Source organism: Anabrus simplex, chromosome 7 (assembly GCF_040414725.1).
Source record: "Anabrus simplex isolate iqAnaSimp1 chromosome 7, ASM4041472v1, whole genome shotgun sequence".
NCBI classification, from domain to species: Eukaryota; Metazoa; Arthropoda; class Insecta; order Orthoptera; family Tettigoniidae; genus Anabrus; species Anabrus simplex.
Genome location: NC_090271.1, coordinates 306394972 through 306422225, shown reverse-complemented (window position 1 = coordinate 306422225; position 27254 = coordinate 306394972). Strand labels below are relative to the sequence as shown.

At 39.3% G+C, this 27254-nt stretch overlaps 1 protein-coding gene across 2 annotated transcripts in view; it reads right to left on the bottom strand.

Moving 5' to 3' along the window:
- GPHR (golgi pH regulator) overlaps positions 1–27254 on the bottom strand; it is a 112421-nt gene that overhangs the window by 84584 nt on the left and 583 nt on the right. For both annotated transcript variants that reach the window (XM_067151764.2, XM_067151765.2), the window contains exons 2-3: positions 10954–11117; positions 3031–3137 (exon numbers count right to left, since the gene is read on the bottom strand). In XM_067151764.2, coding sequence (XP_067007865.2) covers positions 3031–3137; positions 10954–11117 — 271 coding nt within the window. The remainder of the gene's footprint in view (positions 1–3030; positions 3138–10953; positions 11118–27254) is intronic.

The window sequence follows — 27254 nt, the reverse complement described above, 5'->3', positions numbered from 1 at the left end:
AGAATCTTATGTTTATTCATACTCAAGTTAAGAGAAAAAAATCAAGACTAGGAGTTCAGTCTAGGTTTTATGCTGCTGATCATAAAATGTGTTTCATTAGTGGTTTAATGGATTATAAACATTGTGTGGTAAAATTAGACTGTTAACACAGGGAGAACTTTTCATGTGGTGGCGTTATAAGTTGAAAAGCCGGGCTTGGGTCATATGGTTCAATCGTGGAATAATCTAGAATGAAAACAGGTTATTGAAAAATTGTGTAAACGAAAACAGATCAAAAAGTAAAAAGAATATAAGGCAATCTGAGTACTTACATTCCTTGCTGGCATTATGTGTATTGGCAGACAAGCCGTGTGCTGTGTATGGATTGTTGTCTATTATTGGCTGGAGATAATAGCCAAGTGGGGCAAGGCTTGAGGGGGTCGAGTTACCCTGTTTGTGAACATTTTCTTTTTTTTTTTGCTAGGGGCTTTACGTCGCACCGACACAGATAGGTCTTATGGCGACGATGGGATGGGAAAGGCCTAGGAGTTGGAAGGAAGCGGCCGTGGCCTTAATTAAGGTACAGCCCCAGCATTTGCCTGGTGTGAAAATGGGAAACCACGGAAAACCATCTTCAGGACTGCCGATAGTGGGATTCGAACCTACTATCTCCCGGATGCAAGCTCACAGCCGCGCGCCTCTACGTGCACGGCCAACTCGCCCGGTTGTTTGTGAACAAATATAAGAGTCTGTACTTGTTCAATGATAAGATGTTTATAATCCATTAGCCCATTTAATGGAACACATTTTATGAATAGCAGCATAGAACCAAGACTGAACTACTAGTCATGATTTTTCTCTCTTAAACTGTGTGTCTGCAACGTAAGATTCTTTTATACTCGAACAACGCCAAGAGATTTCAAATGGATGTCACATCACCACTTTGTTGTAAAGTGGCACACTAAGGCCATGTAAATTTGATTTGCTGTAGACATCTATATAACACCTTTTTTGTTATGCTAATTTTACTATTTAACTTTCATTCTTCAGTAGGCTGACTATGTCCCCAAGAGGGACGAAACATATACCTATAACTTCGCTTTACGAATAAAAACTTTTGTAACTATGGTAAAGGTGGAACTTTTAGTGTTAATGGGCCGATTGCAGAAAGGCTGTTTAGACAATGCCTCTGGTTAAACAATGTCTAAGTACGGCTGCCGCATTGCAGAGATGTTATTTATTACTCAGACACTGCCTAAACCCGATGTTCAAACAGCCATGTTTAAACACTGCCAAGAACACGGTTTAACCTCAAATGTGAGGAGTGAATCACAATCAGAAGTTATGTACCATCAAATAAATACTGTAATTTGTATTATCATGTTGAGACGATTCCGGGAAGAAAGGTTAGTCCAACGACCTCTCTGTGGGTTGTCTGCTGCGATATCACAGCAATTCATTTGAAATAAATGGGGAGGTATAGCTCAAAACACAATTTTGCTTTTCAAGAGACTTGTTTCACCACTGTCAACTTGACTACATTCTTGGGAACCGATATATTTTATTATACATGGGATAATTTCCATGGAATTATAGGTCACTTCGACTACATACATATACAAGTATGAAGGATGAGTTCTCCACCTAATCAATACTTTATTTTACATAGTGTCAATATTATTTACATAAAAACAGTACCGGTTTCGACCCCTAAATAGGTCATCTTCAGCTGCTACAGAACCTACTTAATAGCGATTATTATAGTACATACATATCACAATTACTTGTCCCGATCGTCAGTGGGCTGTCACATACAATACATCAACTGGGAGGGATTCACTTATTTTATATTTACTACTAAGTAAGCACACATAATAGTGACAACTAAAAAGTAAGTCGTCTTTTTTAATAATCGTTGTGCTAATTCAGATAAGTTTTCGGCAATTATGAGAGAAGAAAAGGCAAGGACTAGGGAAGAAAAGCCATAGCCATAATAACAGCCCTAGTATTTGCCTGGTGTAAAAATAGGGAAACTACGACAAACAATCTTAAGGGCTGCCAACGATGCGTTTTGAACCTATGATCTCCAGAATGAAAGCTACATCTATATGGCCTATACAACTCATTTGGTTACACAGTACTATCGTTTCATCATCCCTTCGCCAAAGCTATTTAGTTTACACTCACTGTAACAACACTATAATCAAAGCTACATTCCCTCATAAGGTGGCATGCCGCTTTAGTGTCGATAATATTATGAGATTTAATTTCTACTGAAAACGATATTCTTATCTGTGGGCAACTCGTGCTCATGCTTAGCCACATTTGAGTAATGTGTAGGAAGACAACAGCTGACTAGCGTCTGGCGCATGCACCGAAGAATTTCATTGGTAGCGACAAGCAAAGAGTTGCATGGAAGATACTTCTATCTCCATTTTCAAACCAATATTGAAACTTTAAACGATGTCTAGTTAAACACCAGCTGAATACTGTTTATGCAATGGAAGAATGTGCGCAACTTGGATGTTGTTTAGGTAGACGTTGTCTAAGGCTTAAAACTAGTCATTGTTTCTGTAATCGGTCCATATCTTTAAACTGTTCAAAGTTGACAATACAGCCTAAACATGTCATATACAGTATATTACTTGTAATAATTTAAGTATGCCATTCATTTTATATTCAGAGATTAAACATGGGTGACTTGATTTATCAAGTTTATGGAAATTACAAATTGAGGAAAGGGGTCGTGCTATTCTGCAACCTGGAAGGATTTCATCATCTACTTACACATAACAAATAAGAGAGTTCAGTGACAACACAAGTATCTAACTAGAATGAATAAATTTTAAATGTTGGTCAACATAAGTGAATTTTAAAACTGGAAAGAATATCCCTGAGGTTGAGAATTCCTGTAAAACTGCAGGTACAGTGTCATAATATGTCAATCTCGTTTGTTTATAACTTATTAACCATGCAACAACATATGTAAACTAGGTACTTTCTTGAGGGGTAACAGATAATGGATGGTAACAGAAAGTGCAATTAACTTACCAAAGCGAATATTGCTGAGAATGAAGTATCCGATGTAGAATGGAATGACAACAATCACCATGAACAGCATCATATATAACCCAACATTCCAGTGGAAATATCGTGAGCTAAAAGAAAGAGAAATTCTCTTATCTATTTAAACGTATTATTACTCTGAAAATAAAATATACAAAACACTAAAATGGAAATAATCAAAGTTAGAGAATTCAAGCAAACTAGTTAATATTTTATGTTAATGATTTTATTACGAGTATATGACACTAACTACTTGTCCTCCGACCAGTTTTCAGACATATCCAAGTTGATGGAAATTTTGTCCTGCAGGAGTTCTTTTACATGCAAGTAATACATCTCAAGCAACTTCAAATATCATAGCTTGAGCTGGGATCAAACCTGCCACTCTGAGTTTAGATAGCCAGTGCTCTATTCTCTGAGTCAAATGAAGTTTCTACGAATTATCCTCCAAAAAACAAGCAAGTAGCATGTTAGGAACAATGACCTTATTTTTTTTTTTGCTAGGGGCTTTACGTCGCACCGACACAGATAGGTCTTACGGCAACGATGGGATGGGAAAGGCCTAGGAGTTGGATGGAAGCGGCCGTGGCCTTAATTAAGGTACAGCCCCAGCATTTGTCTGGTGTGAAAATGAGAAACCACGGAAAACCATTTTCAGGGCAGCCGATAGTGGGATTCGAACCTACTATCTCCCAGATGCAGGCTCACAATGACTGGAACTGGAAGTAGACTCGATAGAAGAGATTACCATGGTATGGACAAGTAAAGCGAATGCCTGGCACAAGAACATCACATGCATGCCTAGAAAGAAGGATTGAAGGAAGAAGGCCAGTTGGAAGGCCTAGGAAGACACCAGCTGAGAGAGCATGTAGAGAGAAGAGGAGGGAATTGGGAGTCCGTAGTGAGAGAGAAGACATTTCTGGACAATGATGGCAAAGACTTGTCCAACTCCACTCTACCTGGTACGTTGGAGGGGTTCTATGATGATGATGATGATGATTATGATGATGATGATATAGGGACAGTGGCGGCGCGTGGATGAAACATCTGGGGGTTCACTGTTGTGGAAAATAACGTGTTCAGATTGTTATTGTTACTTGATGTTTACATAGATGTAAAATAGTGACATTGCTTGATTAGAAACGCGACTTTGCTTTGCAGAGACACGACTACAGCTCGAAGAAGTTACCAAAACAATGAAGAATGAAAGACAGAGAATATGAGGTGCAATTACTTTAAGGGCCGTTTTCCCCAAATGAGTTTAAACTAGGTTTATTTTAATCTGGTTTAAGTCTGAGTTTAAACTAACATTCATTTTCCCCATATTGGTTTAAACTTTGTATCAAGTTTAAACCTGGCTCAGAGTTAAACCTTCTATATTGTTGGTTTAAACTGCTGTTTATATTCAACTTTCTTGACATTTTATTAACGTATCTGTGATTTTCTTAATAGAAGGGTTAGTTTTGACTACCAGTACTGCAGCACTTTAACGAAAAACGTACTAAAATTAAAACCTAGTATTAGCATTAGAAAAATGGGAGAATTTATTGAAGTCTTTGGTTAAATAGGAAATAATTTTGATGTGCAAGAGAGGTTAAGAAGCCGCGTTCCAACAAAAGTTTACAATCTTGGAAAATCGGATGTAACGGAGTTCTTTGATGGATTTATAATTCATAAGCGAACAGCAAGGATTGTCTAGTATCGAAGAAGGATTCATTTAAAACGTCAACTGCACGAAATAATGCTATTTCGCTAGAAGCAATGATTCTGGTTGCTTTAAGATATGATGCAGCAGGCATTTTTTTCATTAACAACGGGGACCACAGACCTTAAATTGCAGTCCCCTTATATTATATACTGTAAAATACTGTTCGTGGTATGAATACTGTAATGTGAAGCATAAAAATATTCCTACATAAGTCGTGTAATACGTCCGCTCTTCATCGGTACCTGTGGCTGTGGTCGCTAAAGCGTGAAGTCAGCATCGCCCGAATCCGTGACAAGGCGGTTCGAATCTAATTTGTCGAAAATATTTTTACCATCAGAATGTTGACCGGCACGGTAGGAGAGGCGGTGGTATACAATTTCTAATCGCTAGATTATATATTTATAGGATCAGAAAAACAATAAAGTATTTCATGCTTGCTAGTAAACTTGTAATAGAATAGATTATAGTTAAGAATGTTTCATCGTATCTATTGCCAGCATACCAGCAATAGAAATATTAATGCTATAGGGAGAAGAGTATTATGCATACAGTACGACATATCGCAAACTTGGTTATGTTATAAACGAATATGGAATCAAGTAATACATCTCCAAATAATACATCCTCAGTGGTCTGTCTGCTGGATCCAAGGTTTGTGAGATTGATCCCGGCCGAGGGCGATGGATTTTGATAGGAGATAGATCCCGAGCATGCTTGGAATTTGTTTACTTGAAATTCACATAAATGTTGATTTTCTGAGGAAAGGAATACCGTAGGCCTATTGCTGAAAGACCAGGATTTTAATATTTCAACGTTCCCGTGTGTTCCGTAAGACAATACAGACATCAAAAGACACATATTAGGCCCACGGTACTTGTTTATGGTAAAGCATGACAGAGAAAAATAAGAAATAAAAGTGCGTTCCAATAAATTGTAGACAGCCATAGGTAGAATTATATGACACAACACTTCGCACAAATGTAAACAATTTATTTATCAGTAAAGCTAATATCCCGCCGAATTTGTTCTTTATTCACTACGTACGATAGCATTAATTCGCCACAAACAGCTGATATTATTACAAAAATGTCGGTCATTGAATTACTTGGCTCTGATTGGCCAATTCCAATCGACCATGCCTTCGACTATTCCTTCAGTGCAGCCAACGTTAGCGCCAACGACAGCTCGCCCGTTTAAACTAAACGAGTGTCAGAAATTGGTGGAGAAAATGGACGCAACTTTAAACTAGGTACTAAAGTTAAACGGGTTTAATTTATACCAGGTTTAACTCGATTTGGAGAAAATGGCCCTAAGCTGATCCAATTTCCCCTCATTTTGAAGACGTTGCTTACGTAGGAATAACTTCTTCAAGAACATGTTAGGCAGACTACTGTTACTTATGTGTTGCCGTATTTTGCCGTTTACTTTTCATAAAGCACATGTTACTAATGAAAAGTTTCATTTAATTACAGAAACTTAGTTTACGTACGCCTATTGATGCTATACAAACCGTAGTTAGCAAAATATTCTGGCCCATTGCGGTTAATTACATCAGAATGGCAAAATCGCCAAATTAAAATCCCTTCAAAACCTACCACGTACGGCAAATTTTAACCGCGCGCTCTGACAATGCTTCGGCTAATTTCGGGACTGCTCGATGTAACTCGTGTCTATCGCTGGTCCAGTTGCCAGCGATTCCTGGGCTATGTTTTCCCTGCTTCTCATAACCCCTCGCCTTGCACACCCTCCTTACGTCTCACGGCCCCGAGCGTTCAGTCCTGAAATTGAACCTCTTCGCTGGTTCCGGAGTGCAACCGAGTGTTGATGTCAAAAATACCGCTACGCACGCTGATATACGGAGCAAATTTAAGGAATAGGCTCTGACAAACCATTTTACCTAGACGTATCTATTTCTAGGGGGTTCACTGAACCACTGAACATATAGAACGCGCCGCCACTGTATAGGGACCTCCTCTGTGAACCATGTGACCTTACCATGGTGGGAAGCCTTGTGCATCCCAATGAAGCAGGTAGCCGAGAGACCAGACTAATGAATGGTTCATTGAAAAGGGAGGGGGTGGAGGGCAGCCTTTCTGTAGTTGCAAGGGCAGCAGTCTGAATGATTGACCGATATGACCATGTAATAATATTTACTCAGCTATGTTGATACTGCTACATGCTAAGAGCAATGGGAAACTACAGCCGAAAGTAACTCCTGAGGACATGCAGCTCTCTCTGTATGAATGAATGATGTACTGATGATACCTTACTTGTGGGTAAAATATTTCAGACCGAGCTCGATAGCTGCAGTCGCTTAAGTGCGGCCAGTATCCAGTAATCGGGTGATAGTGGGTTCGAGCCCCACTATCGGCAGCCCTGAAGATGGTTTTCCGTGGTTTCCCATTTTCACACCAAGCAAATGCCGGGGCTGTACCTTAATTAAGGCCACGGCCGCTTCCTTCCACTTCCTAGGCCTTTCCTATCCCATCGTCGCCACAAGACATATCTGTGTCGGTGCGACGTAAAGCAAAAAAAAAATTTCGGAAGTACAATAATTCACAATTCAGATCTCTGGGTGGGGACAACACGAGAGGTAGCAATCATCAGGAAGAGGAATACTGACATTCTGCATGTCAGAACATGGAATGTTAAAAGTTTGAATTGTTTTGATAGGTTAGAGAATCTGAAAAGAAAAACGTCAGTATTGGAAAGGAACAAAAAAGTGACATAGAGAAAAGTAACAGAAAATAGGGCGACCACAATGGCAGGTCAGTGCGGGAAAAGGGAGCAGCAGAAAGAGGACACTCTTCTCACAACGACCTACCATTATGTTTGACCTATCATGTGTTCCTAGCTCTCTATACTTGATTTGAAAAGGGAAATATATAGACTTAAGTCAGATATAGCTGGTATCAAGGAAGTACATTCATTGGCAGAAAGAGCAGGAATTTTGGTCATGCAACTACGGACTTATCAACACAAAATCGAACACAGGAAATGCAGGAGTTGGTTTAATAATGAATAAGAAAATAGGGCAGCGAGTAAGAGAACGGATTATTGTTGTCAAGATAAACACCAGGCCAATGCCCACCACAACAGTGCAGATCTATATGCCTACTAGTTCAGAAGGTGATGAAGAAATCAAAACAATGTATGAAGCGAGTAACATAATAGAACACGTAAAAGGAGATGACAATCTAACTGTAATGGGAGACTGGAATACAGAGGTAGGCCAAGAAAGAGAATGTAATGTAGTAGGAAGGAGAATTTGGACTGGGACAAAGGAATGAAAGAGGAAGTTGGCTGGTAGAATTCTGTACTGATCATAATTTAATCCTTGTTAATACTTGGTTCAAACACCACAAACCAAGGCTGAATACGTGGACAAGACCCGGAAACACTCACAGGTATCAAATAGACTCCATTATGATTAAGAGGAGATTCAGAAACCAGGTCTGGATTGTAAGACCTTTCTAGGAACAGATATGGTCTATGACCACAACTTGGTGGTCAGGAAATGCCATCTGAAGTTGAAGAAATTGAAGGAAGGAAGTAATGCAAGCAGATGGAATCTAGTCAAGTTGAAGGAAAAGAGAATTAGGGATTGTTTCCAGGAACATGTTGCACAAAGACTAAAGGAAAAGGCTGAAGGAAATGCAACAGATAAAAAGGGGTCAGTCATGAAGAAAGAAATCAGTATGGCTGCTGAAGAAAGGATGGGAAGAAAGGCAAAAGTACAAAAATGCAAATAATGTGGAGTTTGTGCTATCTGAAGCAATCTCGTTTCAGTTTCGACTAAGTTAATTCACAACTGTTACGTTCTTCAGTCTGCCGAATTAATGATGAATAAATACATTTATAAACTATCTGAAAAATAAAACATGTGGTAACAGAATTATACCTGAAAAAGAAACAAATATTTTTGAGTGTGATTTTATAAAATACAATGATGTTCTTTCAAGAACGAAACATTTCATTCTATTTTAATTAAGTTGTTTCTCATACTTGCGGCAATCCAGAAAGGAGTGAGGCAAGGCTGCAGTTTGCCTCTTTTCCCTTTTAATGTTTATATAGAAGAAGCAGTAAAGGAAAGCAAAGAGGAATTTGGAAACTTAATCACAATCCAAGGTGAGGATATCACAGCTCTGAGATTTGTCAATGACACTCTTATTTTTTCTGAGTCTGCAGAAAATCTGGAGAAACTGCTGAATGGTATGGACACAGTCTTTGAGAAGGATACGAGATGAAAATAAATACATCCAAAACCAACGGAATGGAGAACAGCTGAACGAACTCAGGGGATGAAGAAATAAAGTCTTAGAGGAAGTAGATGAATACTGTTACTTGTGTAGTAAAATAACTAACAATGGCAGAATCTCTTTTTTTATTTATTTTTTTACAATTTGCTTTACTTTGCACCGACACAGATAGGTCTTATGCTGACAACAGGATAGGAAAAGGCTAGGAGTGGGAAGGAAGTGACTATGCTAGTCCGGCATTTGCCTGGTGTGAAAATGAAAAACCACGGAAAAACATCTTCAGGACTGCCAACAGTGGGCTTCGAATCCACCATCTCCTAACTGCAAGGTGACAGCTACGTGTCCTAAACCACACAGCTGCTTGCTCGATAACAGCAGAAGTAAGGAGAAATTCCAACTTATACGTATTTTCAAATAAATGAATGTTATTGTAACCTAAGTAAATCTAAGATTTTAAAGTGGTGGAAAGATGGAACTTCCCAAACGTACAAATTGGAATTTGTCATATATAGGGTAATAACTCCACCACAGATCAAGATGAAATTTATTACTTGTAACAGAAATAAGGACATAAAATGCAAAATAGCACAAGCAAGGAAGGCCCTTCTTAAGAAAAGAAGTTGCTCACTTCGAACATTGATATAGAAATTAGAAAGAGGTTTTTGAAGACCTTCATCTGAAGCATTGCATTGTAGAGAAGTAGGAGCCTCTGTGGCTCAGGCGGCCACTCACCGCTGTGTACCGTGGTTCAAATCCCGGTCACTCCATGTGAGATTTGTGCTGGACAAAGCGGAGGCGGGACAGATTTTTCTCTGGGTACTCCGGTTTTCCTTGTCATCTTTCATTCCAGCAACACTCTCCATTATCATTTCCTTTCACCTGTCAGTCATTAATCATTGCCCCAAAGGAGTGTGACAGGCCTCGGCCGCCGGCACAAATCATATCCTCGCCGCAAGTTGGGGACTTCATTCATCCCATCCCTGACCCGATCATTGACTGGAAACAGGTTGTAGGTCTTCATTGCAATGTAGAGAAGTAGCTCAGAAAGTAAGAGAATGGAAGATTTTGAAATATGGCATTAAGGAAGAATGCTGAAGTTGAGATGGATAAATTGAATCATGCATGAAGAGGTTCTGAATCAAATTGGTGAGAGGATGATGATTTGGCGAAATTTGACCAGAAGAAGAGATAGAATGATAGGGCGCAGCCTAAGACACTCAAGACTTGTTCAGTTAGTTTTTATGGGAAGTGTAAGCAGTAAGAACAGTAGAGGTAGACCAAGGGATGAATATGACAAACAGATTACAGTAGATGTAGTAATTAACATACAAATAGACAGGTTAGTACAGGATAGGGTGGCACGAACAGCTGCATCAAACCAGTCTATGGACTGATGACACAAATAACAACATGTAGGAACCTGAATATATTCCATTTGCTGTATCTGTGAATAAGTTCTTAAGAGATACCAGCTGGAGTGAAATAACTATTCTTCTTCTCCTGAGCTTTTCCCCAGTTATCTGGGACCAGCACTAACATAGATTAAGCCTTGGTTTACAGCCTGGATGCCCTTCCTGATGCCACTCTATGTGGAGGAAGGTATTCACCACTGCATGTTTCTGTGATGATTTGTAGTGTGATATGTTGTGTGTAAATGAAGATGTGTATCAAGATAATATCCTGATGGTGAAATTTTTTTCCACTGGCAGCACTGGAACCGGCTAACCACAGTGTCAGACCATAAAGACTTGACCACCAGGTGGGCTGCAGAAAGAGGTAATTGTATTATACATTTGAAATACATAAATTTGTCAATTAAGTCTCTCTTCTAGAAACAACTGAAAATTTGATACATGATTTTAGACAAGTTAAAATGAGTGATTCAGTCTTCCAACACACACAATTAACATATTAATGGTTTGTAAGAAACCCTATATTTACCTTGAATCCAACACTCCAACAATTTCAAATATAATCAGTTCAAACATGGTGCAGGATAAGGAGAAGGTAATGGAGAATATTAACTGAACTAATCTGTGATGAACTTCATAGTCACGAAACAGCTTCTTTACAAAAAACACCCATCCTCCAATGAAGAAGAATATCTGGAACAAGGAAAAAGGTCACAATTATAGACAACTTATTGAACAGCTACATAAACTGTGCAAATAATAATAATAATAATAATAATAATAATAATAATAATAATAATAATAATAATAATAATAATAATAATAATAATAATAAAAAAAAAAACAGTAGAAGCTTGTTTATCCAGCCATTTTTGATCTGAATATCCAGTTTATCCAGATCATTTTTGATGTTTTTCATTCTTTTTTTTGCAAATTGGTTTGTCTCAAAGTGTGAATATTTTTCCCCAGGTAATAAATTTCCTTTGGAATTTGAAGTTAAGGCAAGCTTAAATTGAGAAAAATGTAATAATAATAATAATAATGCTTTATGTCCCACTAACTAGCCTACTTTTCAAAGTTTTCGGAGAGGCCGAGGTGCCACAATTTAGTCCCGTAGGAATTCTTTTAGGTGCCAGTAAATCTACCAACATGAAGCTGACGTATTTGAGCACCTTCAAATATCACCGGGCTGAGCCAGGATCGAACCTGCCACTTAGCCCAGCTGAGAAGAACGCTCGGATAAGTTTACTCTCCGCTTTGCTAACAGTCAGTTGTCAGGAGTGCCACCTTTTCCCTATAACCCAAGCTGCATCCTGTCCTCGAGCGATGGTGAAGGACAATATAAATGTCTGGTAACAAACAGACAATGACAGTGGCTATGAAGTGATGACAAAATTATGACCGTATGTGCATCTGCAGATAATGAAGATGGTGATTGTGGTGCAAAAATTAGATTGGTGCACAATCAGAAAAGGTGATATTTCATACAAAGGCAATGACAAAGTTGGATGAAGTGATGGCTTACTTAGAACGCCAAACAGAAACAACATCCGCAGAACTATCGTGCTGCATGTAAATGACATACAAACATTAACACAAAATAAACGTACTCATTTTAGTGGTACAGTATAATGATTCACTTACCTATAGTATGTGACGTCAAACAAGTACTAACAGTGTTTAAATGTTTCTAATGTTTGGAAAAATAAATAACTTGGGAATCTGAAACAAAAGCTTATAGGATCCCATCACTGAGAGCACTACAGCAGAACTGATCTTTCTATTAGGTGTAATTTGCATTAGTGTGTGTACTATATTCCACTTTATTTTCCAGATTATGCAGATTTAGGTTCATCTGAATGACTTCTAGTCCCAGCTTGTTCATATAAACAAGGTTATACTCTAACAATACTAATCAGAATAGCAGACAATCCGATATGGTGTGATGCAAATGGCTTGCCCACAAATTTCGATGTTCCAACTGTGCTACCATAAACCAGTGAAAGCGAACTTTTCTAGATCATTGGCTCCTAATGGTTTGACATGAAATGTAATAATAATTAAAATTTAAAATTGATCCACTGACTAGAGTTTAAAAGAAGATGATGAAGAAAATGATTATGAATTTAAAATAAGATTAAAGTGTATTAAAATGGTATAAGTCATTGCCTTTGAAATTAAATAACATATTTCATTCAAACTAAAAGTTTGAAAAACACATTAAAAATACACAAAGACCAACTAAACACAGAATTAATAGAATAAAAAGGCAGTTAATGATAAAATAAAAATTAAAAACAAAGAGAAAATTGACTTTTAACACAATAAAACAGGCTATCCCTCATAAACCAGATGACAAAGTCTACTGACTGCTTTTCATCTCGTAGAATGAGGGAGATGGTACTTGGAAGTTTTAGGCTACGGGACACATTGGCCAGGTCCGCGCACTCCACAAGGATGTGTACTACGGTAAGATGATCGTCGCAAGTACACAAGGGGGACGTCTTTTATCCTCAGTAAGTAGGAGTACGCTGCAATACCATGGCCGATCCGATGACGTAATACCACTGCTTCTCTCCAAGGAACCTGAAGGGAAGTCTTCCATACCTTCATAGTCCCTTTAATTGTTCTCAGCTTATTTGAAAGAGGGATGGCCTGCCACTCCATCTCCCAATGGGACATCACCAGATGTCTCAGGTGAGAACGAATATCAATGGCTGGAATCTTGTAAGGTAACGGGGGCAATGTGACGGCCTCCTTGGCATCTCTATCAGCTAACTTGTTTCCCGCTACACCCATGTGACTTGGGAGCCACCAGAACGTTATTCTGGTGCTACCACTCCAACACCCAGCCAGCAGGTCCTGGATCTGCTGCAGCAGAGGGTACCACAGGAAACATGCATCAATAGATTGTAACGAGCTCAAAGAGTGAGTACAGAGCAAAAAGTGATGATATTTATTGGACAGCGCGTACCACAAAGCTTCAAGGATAACATACAGCTCTGCTGTGTACATATTACAGGTTTCCGGTACAGGAAAAAAACCTCCTATTATCAACAAAGAATGCAGAGCCTACTTTCGCTTCTGCCCTTGAACCATCTGTGTAAATAACTGCTGAACCTAGATACCGGCTAACAACGGACAGGAAGAGCTTCCGATACATGAAGGGGTCTGTATTCACTTTTGGGCCAGTGTGCAGATCCAGGATAATTTCAGGTCATCGTATTAACCACGAAAGTACCTTACTTGGTTGGGTACAACAAACAATCTGTAACTGCTATCCAAGCTTATACCACCTGGCTGCGTTGGTCGCGGGTGGGTAGTGGGAACGTTTCTGAATGGTGTCTAGGCTAAGTAGTAACTCAGCGGTTTTTAACATGCCAAAACAATATATGAACAATTAATTACTGTTTAAAGTCCATGAAAGTGAGCATAAACTGATGTGCCAACTTTCCTTGAAGACAAGGAAGAAAGACTACATGAGGCATTGCTCATAGTAAGGACAGTGTAGAAAAGACAGGCAATTTCAATGCCAAGAGAGAATGTACAACAGAAGAATATTAGAATTTGATAGATAAATTTGGTGATGGCATGGAAGCTATACTCCTCTAGACGAATTCAAAACAGAACTGATTGAGTTGCAAAACCAACTGAAACAACATGTGATGAATATTTTAATGCTGAGGTGGACAACTGGATTAACTTCATGTCTTCAGCAATTGATTTTCTTCCAGGTTCCAAACATCCAGCCCAGAAATATATTTGAGTACAGGAAAAGAAACCAAACCACTGATAATGAAAGGAAATACGGGCAATCAACAAATCCTGAGCACAGAACAAAACAGACCGGGAGAAAAATACAGATACCAGCTAACACAATTCAAGTAGAATAACCAGTGCAGGAAAGCTGTAAGATCTGTGCTGAATTCCAGTGCTAAATGCTGTAAAATACCTTTGATGGATATATCCAGACACTTTATGGCGATATGGAGTGAACCAACCAATGTAAGGACTGAATACCAACCTAAAGTTACAGAGTCTGAGAGGAGCAGTATTGAAACCACTTTCTTAGATGAAATAAATAAAGATGATATCACAAAGAATTCTCCGTCTACATGTCTTATTACTGTACTATGAATGATTGTTGGTGAAACTTCCTAGGAGGGCAGCTGATATGTAGTTCTACACTTGACCAAATAAGATCAATAATGTGTCATTCTCGAGAACTAACTATATTACTAATGAAATGGCAATTTAAAGGAAAAACAGCACCCCCATACACACTTGAGGTGCCTAATCCATTATGCCTGGCTTTGCTCAAATTGGTAGAACTCCAGTATGTGCTCTTCAGGCTAGCTGCAAGGTGCTCCACTGCAGCATGCGCTGCTGGATGTGGCATGACTATATTTCATTGTTAGTAGCTTAGTTACTTCCAATGAACTGTTGCAAAATGTTCACAGCTACTGAAGAACACATTCTTTATTAACCTGTGCATATCCTGGCTAGTGACAAAAACCACTGGTGTAATAAGTCAGGCGTGCATAGCATAGAGAATCTCGGAGGGAGTGTGTCCCTGCAGAGCGAGGGCACCGTTTTGTGTCAGACTACAGGTCTAACTAACAACAAAAACATGTTTGGCAGTTTTTACTGTTTGGTACGTTAGTTGGGAAAAGTTCTAAAACAGATGAATATGACCAGGATAAAGCAGTTGATATTATTAACCATAAGTCATAACTTAGTGAAATTAAAGACCATCTAAACATTGTCATTAAATACATTGAAGATAACGATGAAACATATCTGCACATTACGAACATCTGAGGCATCTGCGAGAGATAATTAGGCCTACTGAAAAAATTAATGTCGAAGGAAGACAACAAAAGATCAGCAGTTTCTTCAAACCAGTAAGCGTATCAAGTGTGGTCAATGAAGGTGTGCCTTGATTCTCTCTCTCTTTCCTAGTGTTTATCCCAAATTATGGGGTCCGCTGCTTTGCTACATCTCCTCCATTTCGTCCTATTGCTGACATCTTCAGGTTTTAAGCCAACGTCATGCATGTCGGCTTTGATATTGTCAGTCCACCGCTTTAAAGGCCTTCCACATGGTTGTGTTCCTCCCGGATCAACTTGGAGAGCTGTTTTAGCAACTGAGCCATCCTGCCTTCTCATAACGTGACCGTACCAATGGAGATGCGCTTCCCTCGCTTTCTCCACAATTGGAGCGACGCCAAGGCTTTGTTGTACATCTTCATTTCTTATGTGGTCACATCGAGTCAGTCCAAGAGTCCATCGAAGCATCCTCATTTCCATTGTATGAAGAGTCTGCTCGTGTTTTTTTGTCATTGGACGACATTCTGCCCTGTAAATAGCTGCTGGGCGTACCACGGTCTTGTAAAGTTTTGCCTTTAGATGGTGAGGCAATTTTCTATCGCAGAGGACTCCGGTGGATTATCTCCACTTGAGCCAAGATGCATTTACTCGCACTTGGTAGTGTTGTGCACGAGTGACGCTTGGACTCGCGAGAATCGAGTGTGGCGAGTCCGAGCCTCTTCAAGTAACCTGTGCAAACTACTCGAGTCTCCATGGTGATGTCATGTCCCGTAACTGCAACCTATGGAAAATTCTAAATTCCCATGGAGGGAATTAGATATTTTTCACCAATAGAGCATGTCAAAAAACATATTAGATGTAAGGCTTTTCAGGCGTTTGCTCTATTAACCAGCGTTTCGTCTTAGGTCTGACAGTAGACTTGTCAGAGTGGGATGTGTCAGACCCTACCCATTGACGCTGGGTGTATGCAGGTGAGCTTATCAGAAGCCTATTTATGAGGCACAGTCTGATAACTGCATACGGGAGATTTATCAGAGATTTATCTTGCATACGGGAGATTTATCAGAGATTTATCTGTGTCGGTGATATTGTGGTACATAAGCACCTGTGTCCACACGTTCCTTAGTTTACGCTACAAAGAGGGTTTGTTGTGTAGGCCTATACGTTCATATAAATATGGCATAAAGAACATGTTCGGCTGTATATCTTGTTGTGCAGTAGAACAATGCATGCCCTAGTTCAAGGTCCACAATGTTCAACTGACTGAAAGAATGCTCTGGGTATCTGGTGAGGTATCCAAGAATAACATAATTATCTTGTTTCCACCTCCAGTATTTTTGTCCTGCCATATAATATCGTACTTATTTTTTTGGTAAGGTACTGTATATATGCTTCGGGATTAACGACTGTTTCAAAGGGTGACTGTGTACACACTTCTTTAAAGTGATGTTCATTACCGCATCACAACATTAGTTTGTACATTAGGCCTATATCACTGTGCATTATTGGGAAACGGAACCAATACTTGTCCTTGGCCTACCTACAATATTATGCATCGTGTTGTTTCCATACACAGCTCGCAGATAACGCTGCCAGCATCCTCGACCTCGAGTTTTACGGTCCCAGACATGATTCTTCGGGAGTCCATTCGCGGCTCATCACTAGCGCTCGGGTATCAAAAGTGGCATCACAGTTAGAAGTGACAACTGACCCTAGGTATGCATGGTTTTCTGCAAGTCTTGATTATTGATCCTTATGGTCCCACTAGTTTGGGGGCCACATTCTAGGTATTCGGTTTCCTGGGTGTTGAGGCGCAGACCATTCTCAGCTAATTTCTCGCTCCATGTTTGTGTCTGGTGTTGGAGTCCAAGGCGTGTTTGCTGGGCAAGTACCACGGCAATCCTTTTGATACTTAAGCATTTAACCAAACGCAGTGTAGTGTAGTGTAGATACATTGTAGTATAGATACAGTACATTTAGATAGTGCCATATCTTGCCTGCTATATTCGTGTGTATCTATTAGACCGTAATACTAATAATAATTTGTCTAAGCATTTAGCTTCGTTGGTAATCTTTGAGTACAGTAGTTCTTGCAAATTTCATTTCTGTTGTGCTTAGTTCAGTGTCATACGGTACGGTACCGGTATCGTAATTAGGATACGTCTGAAAGTAGTTTAAAATTACTGTAGTGTACTGTACAGTAGTATACGAGTAATATCCTATTAGAATTTAGTGTGATTATTTTATTATTGTAAAATATTTGTGTAGTACTGGTGTAGTAGAGGTATCTGTAGAAACTCTTACTAAAAAACTGTTGTTGTAATTAGAATAGGCTTAATTGCAGTTTGGAATTGTGTAGTTCTTGTGTAGGTTATTACTTTCGATATTCAGTAATTAACAGCAGTTTTTATCCTGTCAGGGGTTGTAGGATTTAAAAAAATAGAGCACGACTAAGTAGTATTGTAGTGTAGTCGTATATTAATTACCTTATTGTTGTGTACTATCCCAGACAATATATCCCTCCGTTCATTTATTTTTTGCAAATAAGTTATTTTATTTTTAATTTCATTTTTTTCCCCGTAAAGAATGGCTAAGGAGCGCGAGTGTACTTACTGTGGGTGTGGCGAGGCATAGAGGGGTATGAGGGAGGAGTTGGAAAGTTTGAGGGAGATAATTAGGATTCTCACAGAAGACACGAAGGAAGATAGGACTCCCTCAAACAATGTACAGGTTACAGTAGGTGTACAAGAGGGAGGGGAAGGAAAGGGAGGAGTTGTAGAAGACAGGTGGTCTAATGTTCTAAGGGGAAGGAGATTGCAGGCTAAGGGCTCTATTCAGGATCAGAATTCAGGACAGGTGTCTGTGCGAAATCAGTACAAATCACTCTAGGTAGAACAACAGAGGGAAGATGAGGGACAGAGAACTGTTGCTGAGATGTGTGGAAGTAGGAAGAAGGGAAAAGGTAGGAAAGGAAAATTTAGAGTAGAGGATAGGAAAAGACAGGTGGAACAGGGTCATGGGAAGGAGAAAAGGGAGGAGGAAGTAGCTTCTGCAGCTATCAGGAAAGATAGGGCTGACCAGGAGGGGAGGGGATCAAATGAGGTGGGTAGGGTTGAGGCTCTGGTCATGGGGGATTCCATCGTTAGACACGTGGGGAAAGTGTGCGGAGGAAAGGGTACCAGGGTAGAGTGTTATGCAGGAATTAGGTTGAGGCAGATGTTGAGGAAAGTAGAAGAGAGGGAGGAGGGGAAGGAGAAGGTGGTAGTGTTTCACGTTGGTACCAACAACGTAAGGCAAGCTGATATAAGTACCAACATAGTTGGAAATGTGTGGGATCTGGTAAATGCAGCACGGGTGAAATTTAAGAAAGCAGAGATTGTTATTAGTGGAATACTGTGTAGAAGGGATACTGACTGGAGGGTGATTGGGGATTTAAATGAGACTATGGAGTGGGTATGTGGGAAACTGAGAGTGAAATTTCTAGATCCTAATGGGTGGGTAGGAGATAGGGATCTGCGCTCAGATGGCCTTCATTTAAACCCCAGTGGTACGTATAAGTTAGGAAATTTGTTTGGAAGGGTAATAGGGAGGTACATTCAGAGAAACGGGATGGCCTAGGGAGCGGTGATAAGGGAACAGGGAACTGGAAATCAAGTAGGGATGACATAAAATTGTTAGTGTTGAACTGTAGAAGTATTGTAAGGAAAGGAATAGAATTAAGTAATTTAATAGATATATATTTACCAGATATTGTAATAGGAGTTGAATCATGGCTGAGAAATGATATAATGGAAACAGAAATTTTCTCACGGCACTGGAATGTGTATCGTAGAGATAGGATAGAAATGGTGGGAGGGGGAGTGTTCATTCTGGTGAAAGAAGAATTTGTAAGCTACGAAAAAGTTAAAGATGAGACATATGATATTCTAGGTGTAAGGCTCATTTCTAAAGATAATAGGCAACTTGATATATTTGGAGTGTACAGATCTGGAAAGGGTAGCACTGACGCGGATTCAGAATTATTTGATAGGATAGTCAGCTATGTGGGAAACGACATGGAAAGAAATGTGATTGTAGTGGGAGATCTGAATTTGCCAGATGTCAATTGGGAAGGAAATGCGAACGACAGGAAGCATGACCAACAAATGGCAAATAAGTTAATATGGGAAGGACAGCTGATTCAGAAAGTGATGGAACCAACCAGAGGGAAAAATATCCTGGATGTCGTGCTGATAAAACCAGATGAGCTCTATAGGGAAACTGAAGTAATAGATGGTATTAGTGATCATGAAGCTGTTTTTGTCATAGTTAAAAATAAATGTGATAGAAAGGAAGGTCTTAAAAGTAGGACTGTTAGGCAGTACCATATGGCGGATAAAGCAGGCATGAGGCAGTTTCTAAAAACTAACTATGATCGGTGGAAAACGGTAAATAAAAATGTAAACAGACTCTGGGATGGGTTTAAAGAAATTGTTGAGGAATGCGAACACAGGTTTGCACCATTAAGGGTGGTAAGGAATGGTAAAGACCCACCTTATTATAATAGAGAAATAAAGAGACTAAGAAGGAGGTGCAGACTGGAAAGAAATAGAGTTAGAAATGGCTGTGGAAGTAAGGAGAAATTGAGGGAACTTACTAGAAAATTGAATCTAGCAAAGAAGGCAGCTAAGGATACCATGATGGCAAGCATAATTGGCAGTCATATGAATTTTAGTGAAAAATGGAAGGGTATGTATAGGTATTTTAAGGCAGAAACAGGTTCCAAGAAGGATATTCCAAGAATAATTTATGAACAAGGGGAGTGTGTATGTGAGGATCTTCAAAAGGCAGAAGTATTCAGTCAGCAGTATGTAAAGATTGTTGGTTACAAAGATAATGTCGAGATAGAGGAGGAGACTAAGGCCAAAGAAGTAATAAAATTTACATATGACAACAATGACATTTACAATAAGATACAAAAGTTGAAAACTAGAAAAGCGGCTGGAATTGATCAGATTTCTGGGGATATACTAAAGACAATGGGTTGGGATATAGTACCATATCTGAAGTACTTATTTGATTATTGTTTGGTCGGAGGAGCTATACCAGATGAATGGAGAGTTGCTATAGTAGCCCCTGTGTATAAAGAAAAGGGTGATAGACATAAAGCTGAAAATTACAGGCCAGTAAGTTTGACATGCATTGTATGTAAGCTTTGGGAAGGCATTCTTTCTGATTATATTAGACATGTTTGTGAAATTAATAACTGGTTAGATAGAAGGCAATTCGGTTTTAGGAAAGGTTATTCCACTGAAGCTCAACTTGTAGGATTCCAGCAAGATATAGCAGATATCTTGGATTCTGGAGGTCAAATGGACTGTATCGTGATTGACCTGTCTATAGCATTTGATAGGGTGGATCATGGGAGACTACTGGCAAAAAAGAGTGCAATTGGACTAGACAAAAGAGTGACTGAATGGGTTGCTATATTTCTAGATCTCAGAGAATTAGAGTAGGTGAAGCTTTATCTGACCCTGTAATAATTAAGAGGGGAATTCCTCAAGGCAGTATTATCGGACCTTTATGTTTTCTTATATATATAAATGATATGAGTAAAGGAGTGGAATCGGAGGTAAGGCTTTTTGCGGATGATGTTATTCTCTATAGAGTGATAAATAAGTTACAAGATTGTGAGCAACTGCAACGTGACCTCGAAAATGTTGTGAGATGGACAGCAGACAATGAATGGTATGTTGATAAACGGGGTTAAAAGTCAGGTTGTGAGTTTCACAAATAGGAAAAGTCCTCTCAGTTTTAATTACTGCGTTGATGGGGTGAAAGTTCCTTTTGGGGATCACTGTAAGTATCTAGGTGTTAATATAAGGAAAGATCTTCATTAGGGTAATCACATAAATGGGATTGTAAATAATGGGTACAGATCTCTGCACATGGTTGTGAGGGTGTTTAGGGGTTGTAGTAAGGATGTAAAGGAGAGTGCATATAAGTCTCTGGTAAGACCTCAACTAGAGTATGGTTCCAGTGTATGGGACCCTCACCAGGATTACCTGATTCAAAAACTGGAAAAAATCCAAAGAAAAGCAGCCCGATTTGTTCTGGGTGATTTCCGACAAAAGAGTAGCATTACAAAAATGTTGCAATGTTTGGGTTGGGAAGAATTGAGAGAAAGAAGAAGAGCTGCTCGACTAAGTGGTATGTTACATGTGATAAATATCATTCTTCTTCCGTATTGATGATACTTGAATGGAATAATATCAATAAGTTAATTTATTGAATTTACCACCTAATCAATACAAAATGTCATACATTAGTTGGTTTACTTTGGCATATTAACTAAAATGGTACATGTTTCGCCTTGAATTCAGGCAACATAAGAAACATACTGTCACAACACTCACAGTAAGAAGCAGACAGTCAACAATAACGTTAAGTTAATAACGTAATAACGTAACAAACTACCCTCTCTCAGTCTAATGATTCAACTGTAACACTTCTGTATCGACTCGAAAGTCAATCATTCACATATTCTTAAGAACATTGCAGTATTTGCAACAAATTGAGATGGTCCATAAAGGCCCTATTTAAACATCATTATTCAACTTCGCATTTTTATTTTTATTAAACTGAACCATATCACCATATGCCATTGACTTTTGATTTATCTCTAGTTAACAAGTATTGACGGTCAAATGACCGTATTTCACTATTATTTTAAGCTACATTTTTATTAAATACGACCATCATTGTCATTTTCGTTGTAACCGCTGGTCGGCCAACATAATTTTTAGCAATCCTATCACTCGTTTATGACAAACTGTTGCTTTGTTCTTTCTTTTTAAATATAATAGAAACCTTCTAATGTCATATCACCATTACTTCCACCAATTGTAATTTTACTGACTCATTGTAATATCTTTATAACCAACTTAACTTTAATTCTTTTACTATATGCTAATTGTAATTTTAGTCTCTCCAAGGTTTTTAAATTTTATTTCATGTGTATATAAATCAGATGCCTGTTTCTATTTTAGTTAATATGCCAAAGTAAACCAACTAATGTATGACATTTTGTATTGATTAGCTGGTAAATTCAATAAATTAACTTATTGATATTATTCCATTTAAGTGGTATGTTCCGAGTTGTCAGCGGAGAGATGGCGTGGAATGACATTAGTAGACGAATAAGTTTGAATGGCGTTTATAAAAGTAGGAAAGATCACAATATGAAGATAAAGTTGGAATTCAAGAGGACAAACTGGGGCAAATATTCATTTATAGGAAGGGGAGTTAGGGATTGGAATAACTTACCAAGGGAGATGTTCAATAAATTTCCAATTTCTTTGAAATCATTTAGGAAAAGGCTAGGAAAGCAACAGATAGGGAATCTGCCACCTGGGCGACTGCCCTAAATGCAGATCAGTATTGATTGACTGACTGATCCACATAAAGGAGGGTCAAGGGATGCGATGTCTGTATGTCAGCCGTTGCTGTATCCAAGCAGAGGATAAATAATAAAGGCGATATAGCTGAGCCCTGATGTACACCCACGGTGATATCAAAAGGCGGAGTCATTCCAGCTGGACTCCGGACCACACTAGTTGTATTATGACCGAGCTCGATAACTGCAGTCGTTTAACTGCGGCCAGTATCCAGTATTCGGGAGATAGTAGGTTCTAACCCCACTGTCGGCAGTCCTGAAGATGGTTTTCCGTTTTTTTTCCATTTTCACACCAGGCAAATGCCGGGGCTGTACCTTAATTAAGGCCACGGACGCTTCCTTCCCATTCCTAGGCCTTTCCTGTCCCATCGTCGCCATAAAACCTATCTGTGTCGGTGCGACATAAAGCAAATAGCAAAAAAAAAAAAAGATTCACTGCAATCTACAGCGACACCTGATTGTTCAGCAGAGGGATTTCGGTACCTGGCCGGCTACATCGCCGACCGTGAAAGAAAATATGACAGGACAATGCGAAGTCCCACTGGGGAAATGCTTTCCATTTCTTCTGGTACAGCCCCTGTGGGATGGATAGAAATGTTATCTCGGGGAGGTCTACTCGTTCCATCATTAGAATGGTAAACCAAATAAAGGAATTTGAGTTAATTTTCAGGGATACTCACGGACGTGTTGAACTGTGACGCATACTTAACATTATACGTAAAGTGTGTCAAATAATTAGCAGTAAATTCTCCTCTGTACCACCAGAAATATTAAAATTGTATGTTAGAACGAGAATATTTATACGCATACGACAAATGAACATTCGGACAAGAACTGAAAAATCCATAGCAGCTCATCGGCGAAAGCCACGACAGTGGATTTCATCTTCAAAAGCAACCACTCCATGACATCTAATCTCACAGGTAGAACTGTGTTCTAATGAAGTGTTATTCCTGTTCTTTCTTATTGTTTAATTTTTAAAAAGTAGACTATCTATGCAGAGCCTCCGTGGCTCAGACGGCAGCGCGTCGGCTTCTCACCAGTGGATACCGTGGTTCAAATCCCGGTCACTCCATGTGAGATTTGTGCTGGTCAAAGCGGAGGCGGGACACGTTTTTCTCCGGGTACTCCGGTTTTCCCTGTCATCTTTCATTCCAGCAACACTCTCCATTATCATTTCATAGCATTTATCAGTCATTAATAAATCACTTTGGGAGTGGCGACCCCATTGTAATAAAAGCCTATATATGGTTCATTCATTACATCCCTGACCCGGTCAAAGACTGGAAAACAGGTTGTAGGTTTTCCAGGAATATCTATGCATGGTTTCGAATATGAACTTACTTCTGCTGTTGTTATAATATGTGTTAAGCTTTAAACACAATACCTGCGGAAGTGAGTCAGTATATCGTATGTTAACATACGGTAGTTCCATCACGGAATTTCTGCTGTAAAGATTTAATATGACAAAGATTTCATATCTCTAAATATTTATGTTTACAGATTTGAAAGCGCGTAACCTTCCTCAAACTAAATAGAGGAACTTGGAAATGTTAATAAATTTCAAGCGCTGGTCAGTGTGCAGTCACGTTACATTTACGCCTTATTCGTAATAGAAATAATGAAAAGTTACAATGCTGTACTCTTTTTCAATCTTATAACAGCAGTAATCTTTATGTCTGGTCTGCAATTAGTTCTGAGAAACTGTAATGTTTGCTGATATTATGAGATTCCTACTGATTTGCGCGCTCTGGGTTCGGCTGCTTTGCTCCTACTGTGACGTCATTTCGTTAACCAATAGCAGCTCGGCTCGCGTTGGGCCCAACCTTTGGTAGTGTTTAAGAACCTTGCCTCTTCCTATGTTTTACCATCAATAGACGTGTAGCATGGATGGCATCAATTGTGCCGCAGCCCTTAACAAATCCACACTGTTTGGATGTTACTTTGACAATGTTTCTGAGCCTGTTGTCCAGCACTCCTTCAAATATCTTCAGTGTATGGCAGAGGAGTCGAATAGGGCAGTATGTTGAGCAGTCGCTCACGTCTCCTTTACCCTTCCAGATTGGGACTGTCATGCTAGTTGTCCATGCATAGGAAAATTTGTTCTCGATGATGATCTGGTTGAAGAGTGCGGCAAGGAATTCCGCAGCGGGCTTGCCAAGAATTTTCCAGATTTATGCTGGTATGTCATCTGGGCCAGTTGCTTTACAATTCTTCATGTTCTTTATGGTAATCATTACTTCCTCTGCCATAATCAAGGGCACGGGTCCATAGACGGGATCAGAGCTTGCAATCGGTGGATGATCAAATTCTTTGTTGCTGATATCTGCAAAATAGTCTGACCATCGTTGAAGGATAGCTTGTTGGTCTTGTAGTAATTTGTTGTCAGCTCCCTTGATTTGCATGACGTATCCAATGTCCTGGGTTGAACGGTTACGGGACTTCTCAAGGGGATAAACGTCATTTTCTCCTGCTGGTGTGTCAAGCTGGTCATATAGATCCTGGTAATAACGATCTTTTGCAGCAGCCACTGCTCTTTTCGCTGCTGATTTCAGCACTTTATACCTCTGAAGGTCAGTATCCAGGCATGTCTTCCACCAAATCTTAAAGGCTACCTTTTTCTCCTTGATAGCTTGTTGGACTTCATCATCCCACCACCAAGTCTGTTTATCAATGTACTTTCACCTGGGTTTTGTTTTTCCCAGAGTTACCGTTGCTGCCTGATGTATCTGTTTTTACAGCATCTTCCCACATGTCCTCAACTGACTGGTCAGGCTTCACTAAGAAGTTGGTTAATGCTGTCTTCATTTCGTTCTTGAGGACATTCATTTTCCACCACTTGATACGCTCAGGTCCAGTTTCAGGTGTCTTAGAACGTTTGACAGTTTTTTGAATATCCAGAACAAGCAAGCGGTGTTGGGGGGCAATGCTGTTATATGGGATCACTTTGGTATCCATTACCATCTTGTGCCTTGATTGCCATGTTCTAATTTTATACTGCACTAGTTATTCTGGATTTTGTAGGGCCTAATACTATATTGCATTATATCTTGTACACTAAATAAAATTTGTATCTCTTAAAGTTAAAATACTGTACCATACTCATTCTTTTTACTGAATAGAGTGTTTAAATATGAATCTTGGCTCATTTCATAAGTTATTTTGTTTAATCTGGACTTTCATTAATACGGACAACCTAGAGCCCCATTTAGACCAGATTAATGAGCTTCTATTGTATAGGCCTATAATTCTATGGGCGAGCTGGTGGGTCCCTGGTATTTGTAATGAACACATCGCTCTCCTATACGTAAGTTACCGGTAATACAAGGTAAGACTTCCATCATTCATCCTTCGGTGATGTTATTTATACTGTTGAAGGGATATGGGAGTTCTACCCTCAACTTGTCTGTACGGTACTGCAAGCAGATCAATAATCTGTTATTGTAAAATTTTATTGTAATTCATAGGCTTCATTAATGCTAGTTTGTTTGAATACTCTCTACGGATGTTTTCAGACTTCTTCAGCACGCATGTATTATTCACTACAGAAGGTGCCTATACCTCTAATATCTAAAGTTGAAATCTGACATTTTTTACAGGGAGGTCCGTTTACTGTCTGTCGGGGCGGGATAAAGGGAGTGGGGGTACGGTTGCCATTATAACGACGGTGGGGAGACTGCGGTTGCCATGGAGATAAATATTCTAGCCAGTTCGTCTTGCTTGGAGTTGCCAAACTTCTCACTTCTGAGTTAGATCTTATTGCAAGCAGTTCAGTGTGAGTGCCATTCTATTCCTGTTTTGTGGCTGTTAGTAAGCATCTAACGGTATTTTAAACACTAATTCCGTACAATGAATACTCCTGGAGGGAGAGGGAGGTCCAGGACTAGTCCACCTCATGAAAAAAATACCGCCAGCCGTGGTGTGACAATTTCTTCATCAAGGAAGAGAAATTGTTTTATGTCCCATATTTATGCCAATAAGGTGTACAGAGACAAAGTATAGGACAAAGGTCATGTTGAAGGAATTGTCAGGCTAAAGGTACCACCCCTGTTAAAGAATAATAATGTTATTGATTTTGCATCCTGTAGCACTTTCAAATACCACCGGACTGAACCAGGATTGAACCTGCTAAGTTGGGATCAGAAGGCCAGCTCTCTACTGTCTGAGCTTATCAGCCCGGTCCCTGTTAAAGATAACAGAACATGAGACCAAGTCAGTCACAGTCTGTCCAGGTAGTCTACAACAGATCACAGCGGTCAGAATTAACGAGGGAACAAGTGAGCTGGAAGCGAGGGGTAAGAGAAAGGAATGCTGGAATGTGGCAACATCATGAAATGGCACATGCAATGCTCCTCCCTCCAGCCATACCTGTCAGAATTCATGTTTAGTTATTAGAGGTATAGTTCATGACTAAAACTTTTCTCCAGTCAATACACTATGACGGAACATAGAATTGTGTGTTCACTCTCCTGATTTCTCATAGGGGAGGCATGTGGTTTCTCTTCAATTCTTTAAAATTTCATAATATTTAGTTAAGCATCTTAATCATACTGTAATTGGATGTTG